The sequence below is a fragment of the Ostrinia furnacalis genome, unplaced genomic scaffold (assembly GCF_004193835.3).
Source record: "Ostrinia furnacalis isolate ACB-3 unplaced genomic scaffold, ASM419383v2 OfSCF7331, whole genome shotgun sequence".
Lineage (NCBI taxonomy): Eukaryota > Metazoa > Arthropoda > Insecta > Lepidoptera > Crambidae > Ostrinia > Ostrinia furnacalis.
The window spans coordinates 444934-464101 of record NW_021137570.1 but is presented as its reverse complement, the minus strand read 5'-3'; the positions used below and the strand labels follow the sequence as shown (position 1 = coordinate 464101).

Below are 19168 nucleotides of genomic sequence, written 5' to 3'. Positions count from 1 at the left end.
TGAAAAATAAAGATCTTTTAAACCTTATTAAAAATGCTATCTGGAATAGATTACATAATCACAACACTTAGGCAAATAAAATGAGTACCTATACACCCATTCACTAATGTAAATATTTTAAAAATGCGTTTAATAAAGAAGCCATCCCAGAAGTCTCATCCATTTCTCCATAGGGCCTTACGAAAAAAAAATATACACATTTTTTTATAACAAGTAACTGTTGTAAGGCCTCATGTATCGCGGTTAATGACTCTATAAGCATATTAATTATTTATTTTAACTAAACTACCGTTAAAACCTGTTTTATTATCTATGTTTTAGTGTGCAAACTTTCAATGATACAATGAAGCATACTCTAGTCCCAAAAACGGTGTGTTTCTACAATGTATTATGTTATTGTCCCTACAGTTCTTACTTATTTTATGTTCCAATTTATTGTTCTCGTGGTCGATATTTTGGGATTATCTAAGTGAAAGTAATTTATATTTTTTTTTATGCATAACAAGCCAATATATGACCGCAATATTGCACCTGGTGTTAAATGAGATGCAGTTTAGGATGTTACATTATCTGCCCTGTAAGTGTCTATACACTCTCTCCTTGATAAGTGTTCTGGGAAGAGAACAGACAGCGAATTCCAGTTCCTAGTTATTCACATTATAAAAGATTCCATAATAATAATTTTATCCAATAGTGAACTGGCTTGCAATATTTGGGACGTGTATAAGTGCCCTAGAAAGGGCTTATGTACTGAATAAACTATTTGAATTTGAATTTTGAACTAGTTATGTCGAATTCATGATTTTCATGACGAAAATAATAAAAAAAATACTTAGAATATTAAGCAAGCTGACTGTACATAACACTTGTTCACGCACACATTAATTACTAAATAAAATAAAGCCAACTTAGTATAAATTGTCACTTTTGTACCGACAATACGCATTTGTTTTTCTAGAATTATAAAGAAATGTAAAAATGATTCCGAAAATATTGTATGTTTTTAGTTTACTGAGTTTGGTTTTTGGAAATGAAAACAGTTGTCTTTATTATGATTCGTACCATGGAGAACCCATAACAGAAGAAGAGTATCAACAACGTGTGGTAGAAAACACAACTTTGTGAGTAGTTCAGTTTTCTAATAGGTAATTTGTTTTATAATCCTAAAGAGAAGAAATCCTGTGTAGTGATCCTTTTTTTAAACCGGTCAATCGTGATCAAAGATTTTACCCAGGTTATACAGGGACGAGTAAAAGTGCTTTTTAAAAGCCTACTTGCAAAAATAAAATGGGTTTTATGGATTTTTTATGAGTTATGTATGAAAAGAGAATTTCTACGCCATGAAAAAACTCATACTTTATGATAAAGCAAATAATTATGTAACCTACTTACTCGTATAATATTGTTTTAATAATAAATTAATTCGTATTTCATTCTGTACCTACATACTTAGTTAACTTTTTAAAAAAATAAAACCGACTTCAAATGCGTGAACACAAAAAAAACTAAAAATTAAAAATATTGCGTATAAAAAAGTTCATCCCCAATTTTCCACCCTTGGGGGTGAAATATTTTCTTCAAATTCGCATGAAACCACCCTTTTGATAATACCTATTCAACAAAAAAATAATCGTTCAAATTGATTTATAATCGGCGGAGATATTGCGTATAAAAAAGTTCATCCCCAATTTTCCACCCTTGGGGGTTGTTTTTTCTATTATTAAATTTAAATGGGACCACCCTTGAGGTATTACCTATACGCCGAAAAAAGATTTGTTCAAATCGGTTCATAATTGGCGGAGTTATCGCGTAACAAACATAGAAAAAAAAAAAAAAACATACGGGTCGAATTGAGAACCTCCTCCTTTTTTTTGAAGTCGGTTGATAATAATATTTGCATCCAAGATGTTTGTGTAGATTTACACATTTTTATTTTCCATTACGTCTACTTGAATGAAATCGGTACTGTACATAGGTATTTTGAAACCATTATCAATTAGGCTGATGAAGTCTGAGAAAATTTGCGACCTTAAGGCGTTAGAAGATTACAGAGCAATCTAGGAACTTAACCAACAATAAAACTCATAAGACTCATTTATTTATGCAAGTAGGCTTTCAAAAAGCACTTTTACACGTCCCAGTATTAACCCTACCACTGCTTCAGGACAATAAATGGGCCAGTGCTGAGAAGAAGCAGCGCAAGAAACTCAGTCACTATTAGGTACCTACACAGAATACCACGGCATCAAAAACATCTAATTTCTTTCAGCTGGTGCACGAATGTACTCAGTACTTGCAATCCCGATGAATGGAGGCGTATTGATGGCTCGTGCAACAACCTGTGTCATCCCAATAGGGGGATGCCACACACACCTACTCTGAGACTGCTACCGGCCTCTTTTTCGGGGAACGTTGAAGAAGGTAATGACGTATGTTGCTATTTATACAGTTGGTTGGTTACCGATTTCGTTTATATTGATTTATTTCCTTTGGACAATTACGCACAGCGCCAGCTAGCCCCAAAGTAAGCAAGTTATATGCTTGTGTTATGGGTGTGTTTTTTAAATTCATGCATATTATACATAGTAACACCCAGACCCGTTACAGAAATTAAAATTCATCATTTCAATTTCTGCCCGGCCAGGAGCCCGGGACCTTTCGGCATAGCAGTCCGTTTTGAACCATTACTCCAAACGGCCGACTATTTATACAGTTGGTTAGTTACCAATTTAGTTTTATAAATTCTTTCAAAATATTTGACGACGATGAATAGGTATTTAATATGCAGTGAGTTGTATGACAAATACCAACATAAAGTTAAGCTTATCACAAACCAACATTGGCAAGGGGTTAGTTACTCTTTAATGCGAAAACTACTCAACGGATTTTGATGAAACTTTACAGTTTTACTGTATATTCTTTTTTTTTTTTTTTTATTGGTTTTCTTTTGTTATTGTAAGTTCATCTCATATTCAATTCATGTAGGTATTCAGTTAAAGCTAATATAAGTATTAAGTTATTTATTAGTAACCTAAATTGTTTATTTATAGCGTCTGTATTAGAGGAAGGCGCTAATGACTGCGACACAGTCTTTGACTACTGCAGTCATTAACGTTTCATTTGTCTATGCACAATTGTAATTGGCTACAAATAAAGTTTTTATTTATTTTATTTATTTATTTATTTATTCTACGGGTTTACAGGCTATAATAATTTATAACGATCTATGAAAAACTGAATTTCACGTAAGAGAAGGCGAGGGCGAAAAAAAATTACACGCAACGATAAGTGTCAATGAAATCTGTGATTTAAATTATGTGGTTTGTTTCCAGGTTTCCAGATCAGAGATTCCAAATCAGGCGACCCTCTGCCGGACGAGCGTCCGCTGCGCACGAGTCTGCTTCCAGAAGCACGCGTCCCTGACCAGGTGTTCACCCAGCTGGTCGCCCATTATCTGTTGTTCTCAGTATCAGATACACTTTCCATTCATGACAGTAGTAAGTTTCATCATCTTTAATTGCCTATAGCTCACATCAATATTTATAACTATGTTTATAAAGACTGTAAACCCTTGTAAAATAGGCTGACAATAGTGAGTTTCTTGCGCTGCTTCTTCTTGGCACTGGCCCATTTATTATCCTGAAACAGTGGTATGGTTAATACTGGGAGGTGTAAAAGTGTTTTTTAAAATTCTACTTGCAAAAATAAAATTAGTTTTATGAGTTTTATGTAAGTCATCGTGATAATTTCAGCCATTGGACGTCCACTGCTGAACCTCCCCCAATGATATCCATAATGACCAGTTGGTAGCGGCCTGCATCAATCGCCTTTCCTGCCTATTTTTATTGAGGTCGTCGGTCCACCCACCGCGCTTTCCAGTACGAAGTAGTATTTTTATCTATGTATACGAAAAGTGTGCCGAAACTATCTTGTTTTTAACATTTTTTCGAAAAGTTTATCAATTAATTTTGAATTTGCGTGAAGATAGTGTTATTTCTATGCGTTAAAGTGTGTCATGGAAGCATTTTACCACTAATTTATTTATTGTGTAGGTGTTACTTCATACACCAAGTTTGTAGGTATCTATTTCAAGAAAAATAAATATTTCAATAAGAACGCACGCTTTCCTTGAACTAGATAACGCTGTGTAAAATTCTAGTAAATTTATTTAAACTCTTGAATTTCTATTTACAGTTAACTTCGTACGTTGGAAGCCATATTGCTGCCTGCCTCAGGGTAAGAAGGACAGAGACTGTGTGCAAGTTAAAATACCAAATGATGATCCTGTACATCGGTTTAGTCATCTCCGTTGTATGAAAATAACCAGACCTCTCAGTTACCAGTCTGAAGGCTGCTTGCAGAACGATACTGTTCCAGAAAGGGTATGTATGAATATACTGCTTAAAAAATAAACCACATGTTAGCAAAATGTATAAGGAGTTTACCGTAATGATCAGCAGTAGCCAGATTTTGAATTAGCGTTCTTTGAATTTTGAATCGATATTCTGAAACCGACAGAAACTCATTTTTTTTTAAACTTTCAGATAATATCAGCAACACCCTCTTTAGATTTGTCCGGCCTATACGGAGCAGATCCTGCCAAGCTTGCTAAGAAAGGAAGGCTATTCAAAAATGGTCTTCTCCAATATGAGCTGATAAACGGAAAAATGTGGCCACCTAACGTCAAGTCAAACGACACCCTTTGTATCCTAAATGAACCACCTGCTGAAACCAGATGCCATGCCACTCGTAAGTATCTATATACGTAGAAAATATCCCATCAAATCCAAAAGAGTATAATCAGAACCAGAATCATCCATATACCCGTGGCCCGTAAGTATTATAGATAGAAACTATAGGTGCCTTCAAATTAGAGGCATGAAAAAGTGATGCAGTGGCACCAGAGTGTAGCACACTTGCCTCACCATTACTAGTTTCTAGAAGTACAATATCTAGAAGCGCAGCTGCAGCTCCACTGTCGTGAAAAATTTAAAGACAGACATTTAAATAAACGTCATTACATTATTGTTTATTACAATTTTAGCTGAAGACGCACTCAACAGTCTCCCCGGTATAAACTTATTTGGGATTTGGTTCTGGCGCTTGCACAACTACATAGCCTCTGAGCTGGCTAAGGTCAACCCCTGCTGGAACGATGACAAGCTGTTCTACACCGCAAGGGACATCAACATTGCTATTTCACTCCAAATATATTTCTACGAATTGATGCCTTCGCTTATGGGTAAGTCGGCTAACTCGTGCGTTCACAATTTTATTCATATTTCTTGGATGTAACTTTAGTGTGCCGTAAAATGTTTTTACAAAAGTTTATAATGAATAAAAAATATTTTCTTAACTGATGTTGAAATACACTCTTATCTTTAACAGGTGTCACTAACTTGCTACGAGCGGGAGTATTATCTCCACACCCTGGGTTCAGAGATGTGTATAACCCACAACATTTTCCTCAAATATCGGCTGAATTCGCATACGCCCTCCGATGGTTCCACATTATTCAAGAAAACGAACAGAAGTTAGTAATATTTATGATGACTTTAAAATTAGGTACATTTAGTTTTGTGACCTACTTCCTAGTATGTTATGCACAAGTAGGTTTCACTGCTCTCATGAGCAACTTTGTTTTTCAATTGCATATTCTTTACCACAGCTACAAACTGTGGCTTTTTGAACATTTGCTGATATTCATTGTATTTTTCCAGAATGTACGACACTAAAGGAAACTACCTGAAATCAATGCCACTGACGAATTTAACCTTGAGAACAGGATATCTGGCTATAGATAACAATTTGGACCACATCACACAAGGCGCCTTCCGTCAACCAGGTGGAAGATTCGAAAGTTCAGTTGATCCCGATGTAAGTTCAAGGATTTTTTCTAGCATCCTCTGATACTAAGTTATAATCCTAAACTTCAACTGCGAATACTGAAGCTCCTTGGTCACGTCTCTGGATAATGAGAACTCGTTGGAGAGAATAGGTAGTTCAGGGCCATGTGGAAGGTAAGAGAGCACGCGGTCGATCGCCAACCCGCTGGATAAACGCCATCACAAAGGCTACTGAGTTTACCATTGTCCAGTACCTACTCACGACGCCTCTAATCGACAAAAATGGAGGAACATCGCCAGGATCCGTCTGCTCATTTGCCTCTTTTCACATAAAAAAAGGAGAGCTACCTTCGGAAATTATACCGAACACCCCACCGTGTAACTCGTTAGCGCAACCACGACCACTCTGACAAGAGTGCCTGACTAAGAAGAAGAATCTTAATCTAATTATAGTAACATCGATTGCTTTTATTTTCTCGCTTCTACACCGACGCTTAAGAGTACTTTGGTTACAGATAGCTGAAATTGGTCTTAGTCGAGCTACAGAAGGAACGGACATACCAACCTTTGACTTGGTGAAAAACCGATACTTTGGTTTAGGGCCGTATGTCAAGTACTTGGCGCTCTGCAGTGGAAGAAAATTCAAAAAATTTGATGACCTGGTTGGCTACATAAAACCTGAGGTATGATAACCGTGAATTTATGACCATTTAATAAATAAAAATATTCTTGATCACCCAAGGGACAAAAGTGCGATCTATTTATGTATTGGGTTTGCTCAGATGCCAGTAAGTTTCCGATTGCGTTGAAGGTCTTAATATTCAACGATTGTAAAAAATTTCAGAGGTTAGACATAATCAAAGACAAATACAAGAACGTTGAAGACATCGACCTCATGGCTGGCCTGTGGACAGAATTACCAGCAGAGGGTAGTTTTCTTCCAAAGACCTTACAATGTATCATGGAGGAGCAATTTATCAGGTTCATAGTATCTGACAGGCATTGGTTTGAGAGGCCAAATAGACCACATGCATTTACTCTAAGTAAGTACCTAATAATTATTATGCTGCACATCATGAGGACATCCTTAATCCTCATGAATCCTGTCAAATTCAAATTGTGTTTTTATTTCTTTCGATTCTTCATTGTAAAAAATCTACAAACTATTTTTTTTCTGGTTTCAGAACAATTACTGGAAATACGAAAATCTACGATATCCCGCTTGTTATGTGATGTTGGAGATAAAGTGACTGAGATACAGCCTTATGGGTTCATTAGACCTGGACCTGGGTAAGACCTAAGACATAAAACTTGTGCCTACTAGCACTTTTGTTTCATCAGTAAACAAATTAAATCCGAGACAGAACCAGAGGGCTTAGTGTGAGTTTACATCAAAGGTCGTGACTAGCGAGCGCGTCAAAAAAAAATACTACATGTAAGATTTTAGTTTTTGAAAGTTTCCGCTAGGGGCGCTGTACAACCCGTCATACATTTAATGTCACTTTTTTACGCAGACTCATACCACGCCCCCAGATAGGATAAATCAAAAGTCTAATATCGTAATTTGAATTATTGCCAATTTTTATTCTATTACTTGGAGAAAATTCGTTTTGAGAACCTTTTCTGTTTAAACCTATTGGATAAATGAAAATGTTTTTTGTAATTCTTTTCAGGAATAAAATTTCCAGCTGCGATCGTATCCCCAAAATAGATTTCCGAGCGTGGAAGGATCGCTCTTGTGTCAGCTCTAACTATGCGGGGAACCCTTATGCACGGGATGAGCTATCAGAATGATATTTTGTGACCACCCCCAAATATAAAGATCGTGCTAGAAAATAAATACAATTGTATTTTTAACAGATTTTTATTTCCACTGTAACCGGTCAGTGTTTTATGGTTTACTATTGAATACTGAATTATGTGTTCAAGACAATATCTCAAGTCAGTACAGAGAACTATTCTGTGACCGATGTTTCGCCTTGATTTTTTTTTCTTTATTCATTTGTGTTTATTATGTTTACATGGTCGATTGTAATATCCAGTCTTAAATAATGCTACAGAATATTAATACTAAAAAAACTATTCTCAATTACTTGGTAATTGAGGCAATTAGACAAAGAGGCAAGCCTTTAATAATTCACTATTACATTAATTTCACAGCCAAATAAAAGATCGTAAAAAATATGAAATATCCTGTATCAATATTATTATCGATAAGTAGGTACTAAGTTACCTTTATTGCATCAAAAACGAGGTTATAAAAACGAATGGACCACAACCAAATTCCATTTTATGTTCTAATTTTGGAATGGAATAATGTTTTCCAATATTGTAATATTCTTCAGTGTACTGACGTGTGTTCTTGGTGCTGATAAAGTTGTGTACTATGACTCGTTCCACGGCACGCAAATAAGTGAACAGGAATACCTTCAACGTATTGCAAAAAATACTACCTAGTAAGTACTTAATGACGATCATGACGATCGGTCAAAAAAGAGATGCGGGTTATGGCACGAGAGAGCTGATCTCCCCTGCCCTTTTGTCCCTATGTCTGAGAGTCCTCCACCTGGACATGAGCTCCCCTGGCTTACCTGGAAGTCTTTAAATAGACTTCGGACGCAGGTTGGCCGTAGTAAGGACAATCTGATCAGGTGGGGATTCTTGGATGGCTTAAACATGGAGTGCAGGTGCGGTTTGGTTCCCCAGTCGATGAAGCACCTGATGTCGTGCCCTGAGTGCCCGAGCAACTGAACTTTTCAAGGAGGATTTGATGAGTGCTGCTGACAACGCCACTCTTGTGGCGGAGTTTTGGGCTGACACTGTGTAGGTTTGTTGTCGACACGAAAAGAAGAAGAAGTACTTAATGTTTAAATATGAAAATTAGGATATATAAATACTTAGAAATACTATAATGGGAGAATTTCTAACTCATTTGTGGATTGTTATTTTTTTACTATTTAATTATGTATAATACACAATACTTACCTTATGATTTGTGACTACAATAATGACTTACTTCACGAAACCACGAGAGATTGAAATAATCTATACCATCTATACTAATTTAAAAAGCTGAAGAGTTTGTTCGGTTGGTTGAACGCGATAATCTCAAGAGCTACTGGTCCAATTATTTTTGTGTTGGATAGCCCATTTATCGAGGAAGGCTTTAGGCTAAACATCGCCTTACAGCCAATAGCCTGTTCCATTGCCTTTTGGGTGACTCAAGGTCAGGCCTTCTTAAGAGGCCCATAGTGAACGACCACGTTTCAGATCTATATACCATCACTGGCAACACACACTGGTCAAAGACTTTTGTCTTGAGACACTGCGGTAGGTATTTCGGACGTGAGTATATCCTCCTACTAAGTGGACCGACGATCTGGTGAAGGTCGACGAAACGAAATAAACGAAATCGCGGGCACAGCTAGTAATTAATAATAGTGCTACTAAGAAGAACATTTTATTTCCTCTGTAAGCGTTTACGTGAACCATTTAAAATATTAATACAGTTTTGCAATAAGTAATTACCGACGCAATGGAGCGTGAGTATGAGTACCTAATTAAGTTTCCGATGTAAAATTACATCTATACTTTTAATTAGACATGATTAATAGCATTGTCTTATAAATTGAAGGCTTGAAAATCAGTAAGCCCGTCGATGTGTGAGTGACGTAATTTTCACACCAATGACTTCCTAATCCGATAAATGATTGACCCTGGCCTCTCGATTTTTATTTTCCTATAACAACTTCCTTGAGAAGAATAAATACGAAAAAAAGACAGTAGCTAGTATCATGGAAAAAGACAAAATTACCCTAGCAGTTGACAACAAAAGCACCTCCACCAAAATCTGTTTCCTATTTCCGCACCACAAGACAAGCACGCGACTGGCAGGTCAAATAAAATTAATAACGAAATATCTCAAGTAATTATAAAACATAAATATCGATTACATATTAAATTACTTCTAAATAAATAACTAAGGATATGTGTCTAATTAAGTGTGCTGTAAATGAATGGTAAACGTAAAAAATATAACTCGTCTGATTGAAGTAATGAAGAAAGCAAGCATTTGTTCCAGCTGGTGCACCAATGTGCTGCAGCCCTGTGACGACCCCCACGAATGGAGGCGCATAGATGCGTCTTGCAACAATATGCATCATCCCAACAGGGGGATGGGTCATACCCCCGTATTAAGACTGTTACACCCCGTATTTTCTGGGAACTGTACTGTTGGTAAGGATATTTTTTTAGTAATGTGTATGTACTACGCGTTATGCACATAATTTGAACTTTACTTTTCTAACATAATCAGTAAGAAAATAAACCTTATTAATTCTTGTATTGCCATGTTAGTTTAGTTTAGAAGCATTCTTTCTATTGCGTTATTTTCGATTTGAGAGGTGGAGACCTGGTGTCTTGTATTACAGGTTGTCTCAACCCATATCAAGCACCAGTCTTCACAATAAGTAATTTTGTTTAAAAAAATGCGTTGTATTGTTAGTACATGTAATTGGAAACTTACTTGTGAAGAAATTAATAAAGATTGATTTATTTATTTATTTATGTACCAAGTCAAGTTGAAAACATGGCATCTTAGTCGAAAGAAAGAAAGTGTTTAGTAGAGGTGATGTTTTGCAGCACAAGTTTGACTTTTCATGCTTATATTATGGACTTTCTTAAACATAGGTATATCATTTTTAAATTAAATTATAACAAGCGTAAAGCCTGAGCTGGTGGTTTATACTAGGATTTTACTTTATAATGTGGTTTTTACTTTAAAACGTGAGGAAAATGATTCAAACAAAGATCGTAATCTTGATCATTTATCCTTCCCCTCACTCACTCTCTCTAGCTTTTCTTCTTACATTGAAATTATACTAAAACTACACAATGGCGGATGACAGTTTTATTTTTTTCTCTCCATATTCATACATAGGTTACAGAGGCTATGACACTAGGTGGCGCTAGCTTTAATTCGTTAAACTTATAACACTCTCTCCTAACGAAATAAACTAAATACTATTCCTAGACATTGCTTTATCTGACCCAAATCTTTTATTTTAAATTTATTTATTTACTCACTTTTCATCTGATCATAAGAACTTTCACAGTTATAGAATACGAAAAAATCATCAACAAATAATGCAATAAATACTTTAACATCATTATTACACAACATAAAAAGACATGGCTCATGATCAGATTTTTTATAACCTAAGTTCAACAAGCATTCCTCTACTGTGATAAATACCAGGCTCATGCAGACTGTTTCAAGCCAGTCACTGCTCTATTTAGCTTTAACACTTTGTATGATATTGTACTTTATTCTAGGTTATGGACCCAGAACCGCGAAAGATGGCGAGCCGCTCCCTCTCGAACGAAGGCTGCGCACGAGTCTCCTCCCAGAAGCGCGCATCCCAGACCAAGTGTTCACGCAGATGTTCGCCCACTTTATGCTGTTCTTAGTTGCCGATCTCCTCTCCATACATGACACAAGTAAGTTCAGAGCAACAGTCTTAGAAGGAAATAAAGACGTACTTATTGGAGTCAAAGAAAATAATTCGTAATAACAAATTACTAATAATCTTTTTTCCAAAAAAAATGTGGCTGAACTATTGCTGTGAATATCTGTGGTAATCGAAATGACTTTAAAATTAAAATTGGGCCTTAACCTTTAACTTATCAGCTCGGAAAGGGATCAACACCGTATCGCCTTTCTGGAGCTGTCATCGCTATTCGCGCGCTGTCAACCGTGACGTGAGGCGTTTACGTTACGGAGAGGATAATTAATGTGCGTTGCACTGTATGGAGTTTCGTACAAATAATACTGACCGCCTCGAATTGATATGGTTACGATTCCTTTCTGGGTTGATAATTGTGCGATGACCTTAAAGGCATTGAGGCAAACGCAAAACTAGATGAGTTCTGCGGGCAGCGGTCAGGTCAAAGTGAACGCAGCTACGCAGCCCGTATCATGTACGAACAACATTATCGGTGAGGCAATCTGTCAGCGGTGCGATTTGCGTTCTTTGCTCTTGCCAGCACGCGCGCACGGTCAGATCGCATCTATACAAAATGTATACAGGGTGTTAGGTAAATGGGTATATGAGCCGACACTAGCCCATGTTAACATGGGCATATAAATGGTATGGTGAAGTCAGAAATTTGATATCATCATTTTATTTTATTTAATTTTCATACAAAATAAATTTTATAAAATCCGATTTGTATGAAAATTAAATAATTAAAATGAAGATATCAATTTTCTGACTTCACCATACCATCATATACCCATGTGTGTCGGCTCATATACCCATTTACCTAACACCCTGTAGAGACCGACAATGTTGTTCATACGGCTTACATAATGCGGGCTGCGTTCACTTTAATACTGCAAAAAACATGTTTAAAACTGTGATTATGTGCAAAGCAGCAGCAGCAATAAATCCAAGAACTTAACAAATTATTTCAGTAAACTACGTCCTATGGAAGCCGTACTGCTGCCAACCGCAAGGCCAGCTGGACCCAGAGTGCGCACCGGTCAAGATCCCGGCAGACGATCCTGTGCATCGGTTCAGTAATATACGCTGTATGGCCATGACGAAACCGCTGACATTTCAGAGTGAAAGGTGTCTGACAAACGATACGTACCCGCAGAGGGTATGATCTTTTGTTCATCCTACTTCCTACTAATATTATAAATGCGAAAGTTTGGATGTCTGGATGTCTGGATGTCTGGATGTCCGGATGTCCGGATGTCTGGATGTCTGGATGTCTGGATGTTTGTTACTCTTTCACGCAAAAACTACTGAACGTATTTTGATGAAACTTTACAGTATTATTGTTTATAATCCAGATTAACATATACTTAGGCTATAATTTATGACGATAAAATAAATTTCAATAAATAAATAAGACATGTCTAAAAAGCGCCATCTATCGTCATTGGTTAAAATCTACAGCGCTGGACAAACTACTGTTTTTAACGTTCGAAAATATTCATGCGAGGAAAGCCGTGAAACGCCATCTATCAACATGATATCTAACGGGGGTAAAACGAGGTCCACGCGTACGACATCGCGGGCGGCAGCTAGTAAATAATAATTCTAAAACTAAATTTAATAGTAGTGAGAGAGCTGGACTTGCTGCGTTTAGACACTTAGTTTCTATGGAGAGACATTAAGGCTGGGTTTCATCATTTTACTGTGATTTTACTTTGACTTTAACAAACGTCAAAAATCTGTCAAACTCCTGTACAAAATACACCGGTTATCGTTATAGTTACGGTAAAATTTAGGTGGTGCAACTCAGCCTAAAATGTGCAGTCGCTAACATGTATCGTACGTTATAATTTCTTTAAGGAAATAAGTGTAATTTCACCCTTACTAAAGTCAGATATCTATAAATTAATATCGTTACGAGTCCAATGACAGTTTAACTTTCCCTCGGGACAAACTTGATCTTTACTGGTTGGGTTTTTATTGGCAATCTGTAGATCCTAGCTACACAAGAGTTACAGCGGTGGGAACGAGAGGTGGGAATAGTACGGTAAAGTTGCAGCCTGTAACTTCATACTAAATTACAGTTACGTCAGTGAGGCTGAGTTGGACCACCTAATTTTGACCGTAACTTTAACGATAACCGATGTTTTTAATATGGAGTTTGACAGATTTTTGACGTTTGTCAAAGCTAAAGTAAGATGGTACAACCCAGCCTAAATGTAGTTAGTTTATTTACAGCTAATATCATCGACGCCTACGATAGATTTAAATGCACTGTACGGACATTCGCCTGAAAGATTACCCGTGGGAAGATTGTATAAGGATGGTCTACTAAAATATGACCTGATAAATGGAAAAATGTGGCCACCTGCTTTCAAAACAGCGGATAACTTTTGCTACTTGAATATGAAGCCGATTGAAACGCGTTGTCATGATACACGTAAGTTGATATTTTTTAAATATAAGTTAAGTAGATAAGATACAAAAAATTGTTCAGGAGGTCAGTACAACCATTTTTCAAGCAAGTAACTACATTAATTTTGTCAAAATCGCGTGCTAAAAGCATACAACGGTACCTCTTAACAGAATTAAGGGAAGTTGTACTTACTTTTTACAATAATAAATTGTTAAAATGACGCACTGATAAAAAACATACTTTATACCCTGAATAATAGTGCCAAGTAAGCGCTCTTGATTTAGTTTTGTTCGTTTTCGTACACTGCACTTACTCTTGCGCACCTATTGTAAGCATTTTAAAGAAATAATTTGATTATACCTACTGTGAATTTACAGCTGATCCTGTCATAAACAGTCTCGCTGGAATAAACTTCTTCGCAATTTGGTTCTGGCGTCTCCACAACCACATAGCTCTTGAACTGAGTAAACTCAACCCCTGCTGGGACGACGAGCGACTGTTCTACACCGCAAGAGACATCAATATTGCTATTAAGACGCAAATCGTACACTATGAAATGTTGGCACAAGTTATGGGTAAGTTCTTTTTAAAGCGTTTTCATATTTTCTTGTGAAAGAAAGTGACTAACGGGGGCTTAGTATCTTACGAGTACTTCTGTCCTGTAAAATAATATGATCTGGGTCTGTTAAATCAATGATTACTAAAATTGGCTTCATTTGGAAAGGATTAATACTTTATTTCTGTAATAAATATTACAGAGTAAGTATTACAGGGATAATAATATTGTCACTTTTAATAATTACAGGCTATGAAAATTTGGTACACGCAGGCGTTCTATCGCCCTCACCAGGATTCAGGGATTTGTATGATGAAGACATGTACCCTCAAATAACAGCGGAGTACGCTTATGTATTGCGATGGTTCCATGTTATTCAGGAAAATGATCAAAGGTAAATAAGAAAAGATATGGCAGATACTAGTAGCTACATGACGTAGTTGTAATAGGAGCAAGTTTGGAACAAAAAGTATTTTCGTCTGTACATTGAGCTGTGAAAAAATAAAACAATTCAAACATCAAAATCAGGACAATGTTTTTAGTAAGAAGAAGATTGATACTCTCATTGTACAGGGTTTAAGGGCCCTCGCCCACGGCGACTTTTTGACAGCATCGCTACTAACGCGCGTTAGTCGCATTTGCAACGCACTACAGAAGTGATGCCAATACGCTACTAATGCGCTACAGCAGCGCGACTGCATCGCTACAAAAAGTCGCCGTGAGCGAGGGCCCTAAGAACTATTTTCGCATTTCAGAATGTACGATCCTCATGGACACTACCTTCGGTCGGTTCCACTTTCAAACCTCACCCTCAGAACTGGATTCCTGTCAATCGACAACAACTTTGACTACATCACTCAAGGCTCGTTCCGTCAGGCTGGTGCCAATTTTGGTAGTAATGTTGACCCTGATGTGAGTATATTAACTAAGGGTGGGTATAGTCATTATTTCTCTTCGAAGACTGTGTCAAAATACATACCGGCCTTTGAAGCAGATAGCATTGAAACTGCAGAAACAAAAAAAAAATTTAGAAAGATAAAGTGGGCATCACAGAAAACAAGGAACTGGAAGCCAGCCTGTATCTCATTATTTGATAATACAGAAGCATAAGTATTTCATGAAGACCTCAAAGTAATTCTATGCATTACATTACAGCTGGCTGAAGTTGGCATCGGGCCCCTGACGCCGTTGACCGACCTGGTGACCCTGGATTTGTCAAAGAACCGGCACTTCGGCCTCGCACCATACGTAAACTACCTGGAGTACTGCAACGGGAGACCATACACTAGTTTTGAGGATCTGGTTGGGATCATAAAACCGGAGGTATAGTTCATTTTGATGACATAGGTAATTGTATAGTTTTCAATTGAATTATAATAGTAGGCTTCATTGCATCTGCAACTAGGATTAACGTTTCCACGCGTATGTAAAAATGGCTTTTATGTAGATATCTGATACCAATGAAAAAAAAATACGCTTGATGTAATGTACGGCTTTGAAAACCTGTTAATTACTGCGTCACATTATACTGTCCAAGATAAAATTTAGGCATAAATGTTTTAAAGTTCAAGGTGGTCTTAAAAATAATGCTGCGCTTTTTTTGATTTGGTTAGTGGTCACAATTTTCAGAATTCACAGTAGAAGAAGAAGTAGTTTATGTTTTTTTAAGGATGTAAATGCGATTAAAAGTCCCGTTAACCCCTCGTGATAAGCTAATAATGATGCTTGTGGCAGCCGAGATGCGTTCCTCGGATCACGATTCGGTCAGTCCGTCACCACCGACACCTTCACATTTAAGGTACTATTATTTTTTATAAACTAACATTGATTTTCTTTTAGATGCTGGAAATACTAAAGGATAGATACGAAAATGTAGAAGACATAGACCTTCTAGCTGCACTATGGGTGGAGCTACCAGCACACGGCAGCTTCTTGCCGAAGACGCTGCAATGCCTCATGATAGACCAGCACATTCGGTTCCCTATGATGGACAGGCATTGGTACGAGAGCCCGAATAGACCACACGCTTTTAATCTAGGTATGTATCAAGTTGTTTTTAACTTGCTAACTGGAGAAGGGTTCATTGTACAGTCACGGAATGAAAAGGTTCGTCAGTTTTCAAATTGATTCCTTCAACGAATCGCGAGCACATAATACCTTTTGAAACTATGTTACAGAATAGTCTCGAGTTAGAGAAAATAATCTTTAACTGTTCGTCAGTAAAGTTCAAAATTATTCAGATCAAAGTTGTTTGACGATTTAACTTGTCAAGAAGATTATTATGATTGATAAACTAAAACCTTCTTGTTGGTTTAACCTGCCATTATCTATTAAATAAAAAAAACTACATTTTGTAACATTGCCCTGATGGGATAGAAAAATAAACAAGCAAAACCTTATTCGTTAGCAAACGTCATATTTATTTAAATGTTAGCAGCACTGTTTCTTGCCCTGTTATGTTGGCAGGTTTGACTCTACCTAGTGCAAGCGAAAACCGACACTAAGGTGACGAACCTTTTCATTCTGCGACTGTACATGCTAGGAATATACCTGTCTTACTTGGGTAACTTTGAATTTTTAAAAACATTATTTAGTACTAATTATTTTACACGATTTTTCGCTTGCCAGGCATTCATTTCATATTTTTCAAAATTAATCTTCCTGAATATTACCCAAGTTTGACTGTATTATTTTAGTAGGTATACCTATTTCCATAATTGTGACTATTCTAAAATAACCTTATCGTTATCTTCTAGCAAATGTCTGATAATAAAATTAAGCTTATGTTCACTATTATAATAATTGCAAATAATGTAACGTTTTCAGAGCAATTACTGGAAATTAGGAAAGCAACAGTATCGCAGGTGCTGTGCACTGTCGGCGATAAGGTCACTGAAATACAACCCCACGGCTTCTTGAGAGATGGACCAGGGTAAGTTACATAAATTGGTGATCTATATCCATAATAACCTTATTACGTCCTGAAATGTAAGTGACAATTTGATGATTAATAAAATACATTATTATACTTAGTAGTTCTAACAAATTAACAGATTTTCAAAGTTTTTAAAGATTGGTTTGAACTTTTTATGGAAAAGATAAGAATGTTTTGCCTATTCAAATAACATGGGTTTTGCTACATTTCAGAAATGAAATAACCAGCTGTGAACACATCCAGAAAATCAACTGGGGAGCGTGGAAGGACCCAACTTGTGGCGGTTCACTAGAAGATCATGATACAATCAGTCTGTTTAGTTATAAATCAGTTTAAAACGACCTACTGATGTAAGATGTTACAAAAGTAAATCACTCAATCAATACACATTTTATAGATTAGAAAAAGGCACAAGAATGTTATGCTATTTCAAAGGCTAAACAATAAATAATAATATACTGATTTTTTCCCGTTACTTAGATTTCCAAAATAAATACCGTTTTCCTTTAAAGCGGCTCTTTAAATCTTGACCATTAATTTTAATTAACGTATAATTAAAAAAATAACTAATTTACTCGTAATGCCTGTTATTATTAGTGTCCGACCGAATATTCGGTTTCGGTTTCGTTTTCGGTTGAGTTTCGGTAAAAACACGAGTTTCGGTTTAGTTTCGTTTTCGGCGGCAAACTTGCCGAAAGTACGACCGAAACCGAATGTGCATTCGGGAGTTTCCGCGCTGTTATCGGCTATCGGTCATGTTCGGCGCGTTCAATGAGTGAATGAATCCGATCAGAGCCAATGTCGTGATTCGCTCGCTTGTTAGTTCTGTTTTGTTGTGGTGGCGAGTTTTCGAGTGATTTATTTTGAATTTGGTAAGTTTTATCTCGTTTTATGTCGTTATAACATAAGAGCGGGTAGTAAACATAAAAAAAAATATTCAATATGACTGATAAAAGTATAATCAAGTTTAATCTACCCTATAATTTTTTTTGGTTCGCAAATGCTATACGTAAACAAACATTAGTTAGGTAGTAGTAATGACTATAGTGCATTTCATGGTGATAATATTATGGATTCAGAGTTTCAAAGTTCATTTTAGTATAATTATCACCAAGGTATCCAAGTGGCAAGTACCTACAGTAGATACTAACTTACGTCTACCAAAGAAGAACGGCCATCTGTGACCCAGGCCCGACAGAAACGAGACATACCTCATTTTTTTTGTCATGTCTTAATTAGTTAAATTATATATTTTTTATATTCGAAATCTATGTATAACACCAAAATATTACCCTTTGTTTTTGTTCAGGCGTTATACAAAAACTAATACAAAATGCCTATTTATCACCAAAATTGGTAAATGTATGTACCTAAATGTCCATTACAGCTGCAATGGAATGTATCTAGGTGACCTGGAGATACAGCCGGATTATACAGGGTGGAAACGAGAAGTTACAAAATCCAAAAATTCAATGTTACCAGCTTCCATAATCTGTAACCTATTATTGGTACCATTTGAAAGAGCTCGTGAAGCACTTTCAGAATCAGTAACTAGTTTTTCGATATCCTGTATAGTTTGGAAATAATCGAGTGAGATCACTTATCGTTCCATATGTATAACCACCCTGTATAATCCGGCTGTATCTCCAGATCACCTAGATACATTCCATAGCAGCTGTAATAGACATTTAGGTACATACATTTACCAATTTTGGTGATAAATAGGCAATTTGTATTAGTTTTTGTATAACGCCTGAACAAAAACAAAGGGTAATATTTTGGTGTTATACATAGATTTCGAATATAAAAAATATATAATTTAACTAATTAAGGCATGACAAAAAAATGAGGTATGTCTCGTTTCTGTCGGGTCTGGGTTTTTTTTTGTATGGGGCGTGACCGTTCTTCTTT

The 19168-nt window shown here is 36.5% G+C and overlaps 2 protein-coding genes across 2 annotated transcripts; both read left to right on the top strand.

Moving 5' to 3' along the window:
- Nucleotides 1-931: 931 nt before the first annotated feature.
- Nucleotides 932-7669, top strand: LOC114363885 (peroxidase-like). Its single transcript, XM_028319757.1, has 12 exons — nt 932-1121; nt 2270-2421; nt 3333-3497; nt 4195-4382; nt 4545-4749; nt 5045-5242; nt 5389-5533; nt 5721-5877; nt 6362-6529; nt 6691-6889; nt 7031-7136; nt 7520-7669. The coding sequence occupies exons 1-12, from the start codon at nt 979-981 to the stop codon at nt 7638-7640; spliced, it is 1947 nt and encodes a 648-aa protein (XP_028175558.1). The 5' UTR covers nt 932-978; the 3' UTR covers nt 7641-7669.
- A 2232-nt stretch (nt 7670-9901) lies between these two features.
- On the top strand, nt 9902-17593 carry LOC114363882 (peroxidase-like). Its single transcript, XM_028319746.1, has 11 exons — nt 9902-10082; nt 11181-11345; nt 12322-12509; nt 13589-13790; nt 14144-14341; nt 14572-14716; nt 15078-15234; nt 15478-15645; nt 16162-16360; nt 17149-17254; nt 17470-17593. Exons 1-11 carry the CDS (start codon nt 9902-9904, stop codon nt 17591-17593), a joined length of 1833 nt encoding a protein of 610 aa, XP_028175547.1.
- Nucleotides 17594-19168: the final 1575 nt, after the last annotated feature.